General features: G+C 42.3%; 1 protein-coding gene across 4 annotated transcripts in view; it reads left to right on the top strand.

Moving 5' to 3' along the window:
• The first annotated feature begins 501 nt into the window (after window positions 1-501).
• Window positions 502-8,055, top strand: part of LOC148014732 (protein ARABIDILLO 1-like) — an 83,122-nt gene continuing 75,568 nt past the window's right edge. For all 4 annotated transcript variants that reach the window (XM_087666332.1, XM_087666331.1, XM_087666330.1 and 1 more), the window contains exons 1-5: window positions 502-2,471; window positions 3,690-3,848; window positions 3,939-4,019; window positions 4,111-4,242; window positions 4,685-4,812. In XM_087666332.1, coding sequence (XP_087522458.1) covers window positions 1,110-2,471; window positions 3,690-3,848; window positions 3,939-4,019; window positions 4,111-4,242; window positions 4,685-4,812 — 1,862 coding nt within the window. In that variant the 5' untranslated portion in view covers window positions 502-1,109. The remainder of the gene's footprint in view (window positions 2,472-3,689; window positions 3,849-3,938; window positions 4,020-4,110; window positions 4,243-4,684; window positions 4,813-8,055) is intronic.

Here is an 8,055-nt window from a genome sequence, read left to right as displayed (position 1 = left end):
GCCATCCTGAGCTTGTGCAATGCTTAAACATTATCACCTTAGTCTTTCGAAGGTTCATGTTAATCATCTATTTGTGCAAAAAGCCTACAATGCACGCATGCATTTCTCCAAGGAGAATCTACAACAACCAATACCACATCATCTATATATAGCAAATGGGTATCAATATGCCAATCAAGCTTGCACTTATCCCCCCTAAACAATGTCTCAAATGCTTTGTAGAAATCTACAATGTAACAATGAATCCTCCTCTCATGTGCATACCCTCTTCAATAATTGTCAAAATTGTCAATATATGATGATTGAGCATAGTGAACCCTCTCTTTGAGCTTGCCCGTTCCACTAAGCATAGAATTATAAGAAAATAAAGGTTACCATATTATGTGTGTCCCATTAGTACTAGGATAATGATAAAGGTATCTACAACAACAACAATGAACATTTGATCTATTAATTTAATTATATGAAAGCACAATAACAAAAGGCATAATTCGTTCATTTTGCGTTGTATCTCGCCATCTTGATCGCTTCTTTTCTGCCCTGTTTGCTTGTCTTCCCATTGCCAAAATCCCTCGTCATCGAGTTCGGGCTCTTGGGCTGTCTGTCTCCCTCAAGAGGCCAATACTGCGCGAGAGAGAGAGCAACCAATCGGGTGGTAGTCTCTCCTAGCTTGGCCTCACCACATCGACATGGGCAATTCTCTGTGGTTTGGCTTCTTCTAACTGTCAGGTGCTTTCTTTGGCTCCTCTCATTGGGCCCTTCGGGGCAGTCTTACAATGGTAAACGAAATGTGAAAGCGGCACAATGCGTTGTCCTGTCTCACAGGGCAATTGCTCCCAAAATGTGGAGACAAAAGAGGTTTTGTTGATCAAGGATTTCTGCATAGCTTGTTGTCATCAGGGTCAACATTGAATCAGAGTGAAACAGGCACTGCAGCTCGATTTTGTGCATAGCAGGACATTGCTTCGAGCACCTTTCTGCAGTGATTGCGATGGGGCTACGGTTTGTGCTTCCTAGAAATATGTTAGTCCGAAGCAGGACACTGGAGACAATCCAAAAGTTTGCTTATGTGCACGGTTTGGCCTGAAGGACCCTTCTGAGAGTTTGCCATGAACCGCAGGGTACGTCGAAAGGTCAGTAGACCTAGAGACAAGTCAGGGGGAAGCAGGGTGAAGGAGACAATTGAAGATGTAATTTCGGTTGAAGGAGAGCGGGTGGTAGATTGGACCAGCCTTCCAGATGACACTGTTGTAGCATTGTTCTCTCTTTTGAATTACAGGGACAGAGCAAGCTTAGCCTCCGTCTGTCAGACATGGCGTCGCCTCGGTGCTTCACCATGTTTGTGGATGTCTCTGGATCTGCGAGCACATTCACTAGATTCAGCTATGGCTTCTTCTCTTGCCCCAAAGTGTGCAAATTTGCAAAGACTTAGGTTTCGTGGTGCCAATGCTGCAGCAGTTATCATCAATCTGCATGCAAAGGAACTCAAGGAACTTAGTGGGGATGGCTGCAGAGACCTCACAGATGCATCCCTGTCAATGCTTGCTGCACTGCATGGCACAATTGAAAGCCTACAGTTGGGGCCAGAATGTGATCGAATTACCAGTGATGCTATCAAAGTGGTTGCTCTTTGCTGCTCCAAACTGAAGCGCCTCCAGCTTTCAGGCATTCGTGAAATTGATGGCGAAGCTATTGGAGCACTTGTAAAGCACTGTCCCTCTCTCACTGAATTGGGTTTTCTGGACTGTGGTTTGGTAGACGAGGTGGCCTTGTCATCAGCAATGAACTTGCGTTTTTTGTCTCTAGCTGGGTGCAAGAATATGCAATGGAATGCAGCATCACAGTTGCTAAGTGAGCTTCCTGCTTTGGTTGCATTGGACGTTTCATGCACTGACATTACTCCTGCAGCTGCCAGCAGAGTGCTTGCAATGGATAGTTTGAAAGTTCTTTGTGCTCTCAATTGTCCTAGTCTGGAGGATGGAGTTGTTTCCTTAGTTCTTGCAGCCAAAAACAAGATCCTCCTGGCCCGCTTCACTGACCTTGTGAAGGAACTCTCGTCAGTAGCCTCGGGGATAAATACAAATCTATCTAGGGGGGAAAATGAAAAAGGTACAGTTTTGTGGAATCAACTTGGCCAAAAGCATAGTGACAAGGCTTGTCTAGAGCTGATCGAGTGGACCGAGTGGGTTCTTTCACATTCTTTACTCCGAATTGCTGATAGCAACACCCCTGGCCTTGATGATTTCTGGCTACAGCAAGGCACCACTGTGTTGCTCAGTCTCGTCAAAAGTGCACAAGAGGACGTGCAGGAACGAGCAGCCACTGCTTTGGCCACTTTTGTTGTTATTGATGAGGTCAATGCTACTGTGGATCCTGCTAGAGCAGAAGCGGTGATGAATGGTGGTGGCATTGGTTTTCTGCTGGACCTGGCTCGATCCTGCCGAGAGGGGGTGCAATCTGAGGCGGCCAAGGTAAGAATCTTTGTTAAGCCTTGCATGGTACAGCAGGGTTATCAAATTAGGAATTTATCTAGGTACTGGCGAATGTCAAGGTAAGCTTCCTTCTTCACCTGTGCAGGTACATCTTTGTGATCAAACCAGTAACTTTCCTGGGTTATGGTGAAACATAATACTGGGGTGGGTTGTACCTGGCCTAGCATCTCACATCCTGTACCTCTTACTTGTCATAGGTTTTAGAAAGACTTGTCATTGATTTAGCAGGATTTATATTTTCTTCCAAATTCTGAGGATACATCCACCTGATTTTTGTACATTCAGCCTGTAACACCTTGCTATATGGCATGGCTGATTAGATTTATGCACTATTGAAACTAGCTACCTGGGATTTTATGTTAGACTTCTTCATCTTGACATTAGTCTGACAGTCTGCACAAAGTTTGTGGAACTCATGAATCATATCACTGTGTATCCATCATTTGGTACTGTATGTGCTGTATTTGGACCATACCATGTCTCAAGGTTGCATCTCTTCACATGATCCTGCTTAACAAAAATCCAACAGATTTGTGAAGCCCTTTATCACTCACCACTTGTACAGCCTTGGCATACAAGGTCTATATCCTTGATACCTTCACACATGGGTAGAAAATTGTTGAGAGTGGTCCTCATTGCTGCAAGATAATTGGAAGTAACAACTAGGCCGTTGCCCATTCTGTACCTGTTACTTGTTGTAGGCCTTACAAGGACTTGTCATTGGTTTAGCAGGATTTATCTTTCTTTCCACATTCTGAGGATAGGTTCATATGATTTTTGTACATGCAGCCTCGATTACCTTGCTATATGTCTTATGGCTGATACCCAGCATTTTATGTTGAGTTCTTGATCTTGACATTAGTCTGGCAATTGGATCTTATGCACATAGATTGTGGAACTGATGATTCATATCACTGTGCATCCGTCATTTGGTACTGCATGTGCTGTATTTGGACCGTCACATGTCTCAAGGTTGTATCTCTTCACATGATCCTTGTTAATAAATACCCAACAGATATGCGAAGCCTTTATCACCACTTGTACAGCCATGGCATAAAAGGTCTATGTCCTTGATACCTAAACCACACAAACAGAAAACTGTAAAGAGAGGACAAGAAAATTGGAAATAACTAAGTGGTAAGGAATCTAATACTGTTTTGTATGTTTGCCAAATAAACTCTGTGATGCTGCTGGCAGGCTATAGCAAATCTTTCTGTAAACGCTGAGGTTGCAAAATCTGTAGCTACAGAGGGAGGAATTGGCATTCTGGCATCATTGGCAAGGTCTCCCAATCGCTGGGTCGCTGAGGAAGCGGCTGGAGGCCTGTGGAATTTGTCTGTTGGGGAGGAGCACAAGGTGGTTATGTTTGAATTGATTCATTACTATCCACTGATAAATGACAAGGTTGGCTTGTCCAGTGTTTCATGAATATTTTCTTCTTTTTAGGGTGCCATTGCGGAAGCTGGAGGCATCAGGGCACTGGTGGATCTGATTTTTAAGTGGCCGAGTGGTGGTGAAGGAGTTTTGGTATTTGTGAACCTGCATGTTCTCCACTTATAATTGACTCTAAGCTCTTCTTAAATTGGACTTAATTCACGGAATTAATTCTGCACTCCAGGAACGAGCAGCCGGGGCACTTGCCAATTTAGCAGCAGACGACAAATGTAGCATGGAGGTAGCGATGGCTGGTGGTGTGCATGCCTTAGTAAAACTTGCACGTTTTTGCAAGCATGAAGGTGTGCAAGAGCAGGTTTGCCCTTCCATTCTTTTTGCAAATTGTGGAGACTTTTTGTATGAAAACATACAATGGGTTTCACTTGTTAGAAGTCGAGGAATTATGGATTAATAGGCCAAATGATATACTCTTAGATTGTGTAACACTTCTGTGATAGGTAGCTTCATTTTATGCTGAGATCAGGTCACATTTGTGTGTTTACTCATGCTCTGTTATTATCTTTCTCCTTATCTGTTTACAGCCTGCCTTTGCAAATGTCTGGAAAAAGATGACTACTTGTGCGTGCACATACTTCTCTGCAATGCATGTTGCCACTTCCTTCAGAAACCACAATATATCTTAGAATCATGTAGATGTGGAATGTATTCTGCCTGGGGTCTTTTGGCACAGTAATGATGATTACTGCTTTTGCTAGCTCATTAATCATATTGAAGGGGGTCTAGCAACTTTGTAACAGGCTGCACGTGCACTGGCCAACTTGGCAGCTCATGGGGATAGTAATGGCAACAATGCTGCAGTTGGGCAAGAGGTTGGTGCTCTTGAGGCGTTAGTACAGCTAACTTGCTCACACAACGAAGGTGTCAGGTATTTGGATTTCTTTTTCAGATCACTTGGTGAAAATATGCTAATACACAAAATACTAAGAAAACCTTTTAGGATTTTTTGTGGTAGCTTGATTGAATTTAAGGGCACTTCTTGTCGAATGCAAATTATTCAGAAAACTCCAGTTCTTTCTTCCTTTTTGTCAATAAAACAATAAGGATGAGGATTGAAGAATGTAAAACATAGAAACTGGCTTACAACCTTCAAACAGAAAGAAAAAAAGGGAAGTGGCTGCTCAGTATAGTTGGGAGTCTGGCTTACAGTCCCCAAACAGAAAACAAGTGAAGTAGCTCCTCAATATGCTTGGGACTATGACATCACAATGTTAAATGCCTCCCCTCAATAGTTACAAACTAGCTGCCAAGATAGTACTGGATTTAAAGGCGACAGTAATTGTGGCACAATGGAAGGGAAACAAACATAGAGAAAGGAGAGAAGAGAGAGATTGCAAGAGAGAAGAGAATGAAGTGATAACTCTGCACTGAATCTGAATGACAAGCTGAATACAATGATGGACTGATCCTGCACGCAGCCCAAGGTATTAGTGAGGGCACTGGATCAGGCTGTTGACAACAGCAGCAGTGAGACGGGAGAGAGGCTGATGTTGAAGTGTGCTGTCCATCTGCGAAAGAGATAATGACCAGCCAAAGTGGGGGGGCTGCTCTATATAGCCAAAAACTTCCAAATCTGGCTGACCAGCTGCAATTGGCCACATAAATGCTGACTGACCAGCTGTTATAAATGCTTAATCAGCCGGCGAGAATCAGGAACAGGCTGCCCATCGTAAATGCAGGCTGCCCCCCACATTGGCCATTGAAAAAGAAATGTAGAGGCTGTAAGCTGTCCTTTGCCAGTGTTGATAGATACAAAGCCCTTGGCAACCAAGTGGGCTTTGTATCTATCAATAGAACCATTTGACTTCTTTTAAGTTCAAAAGCCCATTTGGTACCAATTGCACGCTTGCCAGGAGGCAAATCACATAGCTCCCAAGTGTCATTTTGATGGATGGAGTCAAGTTTTGCTTTCATTGCATCCACCCATCGATTATATGAAAAAGTGTCTCTATAGCATAAGGGTTCTTTGTTGTATGTTGTAGCCACCAATGCACATATAAGAAGATTGCTCTATTCCTTGTGAGTGGAGAATTGTGTGTGGAAAGCTAATGGAAGAGGTTGTTTGCTGTCTCGAAGAGTTTTGAGTAGCCACTGGGGAACACAGTGGATACAAGCTGATTACACTTTGTACCGATTGAGGGGGGGAATACATGTTAGGAGAGTTTAACTCCTTTTTGGCTGAAAGGGGCATTACTCATCAATTTATTATGCCTTACATATCTCAAGAAAATGGTGTGGCTGAAAGGAAAAATTGCACTTTGATGGAAATGACATGTTTTGTGCTTTCACACAATAAGTTGCCCCCAAAGTTTTGGCTTGATGCTATTATGTATGCAGTGGGTTGCTCTCCTGCGTTTGATAGCTTTGACACTCTGGGATTTGCGTTTTGCTGCCTAGGTCACTTCTCAGCATCAGAGGACTGCGGTTCGCTCCCTCGACAAGTGATGATCATTTTCCACTTCTTCGATGGCTTTAGAGGACTACAATTAGCTCCCTCGACACTTGCCCTTCACCTTCTAGGGATTACTACGATAGCCCACTGCCCAGAGGATTGCATTTTGCTCCCTTCGTTGTGCAGATTTCCTACAGGTGTTGCCTCCTGATTTAGACAAGGTAGTGCAGTTATTTTTAGCATGATTCATGCATCATCACCGTGTTCTTGTGTTTCTGAGTTTCTTCTCTCTCAGTGTTTGCCGTACATACTTTGTGTTACTTCCTTTAAAACCTACCGTCTCCCTACATGGTTGCTTATTTTGACGTGGTATCAGAGCATACTTGTTATTTTTAACAAATGTGACTTTTCAACACTCCTCTCTTGCTGTTGACTTATTCAGTGTGAGTGCGTGTGTGCTATTGAAACCGAACCTAATGTAGAGTTGATTTCGACTCATAAACTCTAAATCTTGAGCAGTCATTGATGAATGTGACAAAATAGAGAAATCCACCAAGAGCTTTCGTTCTCATAGAACCATAAACATCACCGTGAAGTAGATGCAATTTGAATGGAACACCAACATGTGAATCCTTGGGAAATGAAAATCTATGCATCTTGCCAAGTAGATAGTCTTCACAAATGTGATCAATGGTAGGTGGAATTTAGGAAGATCTTGGACCATATCCTTTGATTGGAGCTTCATCATTGCATGATCATTAATGTGGCCAAGCCTTTGGTGCCATAATGTGTATCTTGCAAATAATCTTTTGCGCACAAGGCACGATAATTAGGAGTTTCAACAAGTTGTTGATCATATTTACCAAGACAATAGAGGCCTTTAGTGATGGTGCTTGTCAAGACAATACAAGAAGAAACTTGACCATTGTATACCGCACATGGGCCACTAAAAATGACTTGAAAGCCAAAAGTTGTAATAGTTGAAATAGAAACAAGATTCTTCTCGATACTGAATTTCATAGGATACATGAAACAGAGATAGTGTGCATATGACCAATGCCTTTAAGTGTATACTTGGCATTGTTTGCACACATAACTATGTCCCCTTAGGTACACTAGAAATTGATGAGAATAATGTTCAACAAGAAGTAATGTGCTTAGAAGCATCAACATGGAAATACCAAGTAGAATTGTCAGTAGTTATAGAAAAATGATCATCATGAATAGAAAGATTATATTGACATTGAATAAAATAGTATAATCCTTGAATTGAGTATAGTTCATGGTATTATCTCACATGTGTAACAAGATGACCGGGCTCCTCCTTCTCCAATGCAACATGCTTACGACATTTAGTGATATCATGCCTTGGGTTTCGGCAATAATAACCCTTGATAAGATTTGTGTAGACCATTAAGAGTGATAGAAACAAGTTGATTATCCTCAAACCACTTGATCAATATTTAATAGTTGCTTTTAAAGATCTTTGTTGCCAGCAAGTACCTCCTTCATCCATGCAAACATCTTTTAGTTGCTTGTAATGCAACTTGTACTTCATTGCACACCTAATACAAGGAAGCAGGTGGTTCCCATTCTTGCTTGGATATCTTGCATGATCGAATGTGGGGAATGATGTCTCACTTCATTGATAAGCCAATTAAGACATGAACTTGGGCATCATAGTTGTCTCATCGGTAAAAGCTGGTGTATGATGGCAGA

Source organism: Lygodium microphyllum, chromosome 25 (genome assembly GCF_053477565.2).
Source record: "Lygodium microphyllum isolate KBCC chromosome 25, Lygodium_microphyllum_v1.1.10, whole genome shotgun sequence".
Lineage (NCBI taxonomy): Eukaryota > Viridiplantae > Streptophyta > Polypodiopsida > Schizaeales > Lygodiaceae > Lygodium > Lygodium microphyllum.
The sequence above is the reverse complement of the archived record's forward strand: the minus strand, read 5'-3'. Positions and strand labels throughout refer to the sequence as shown.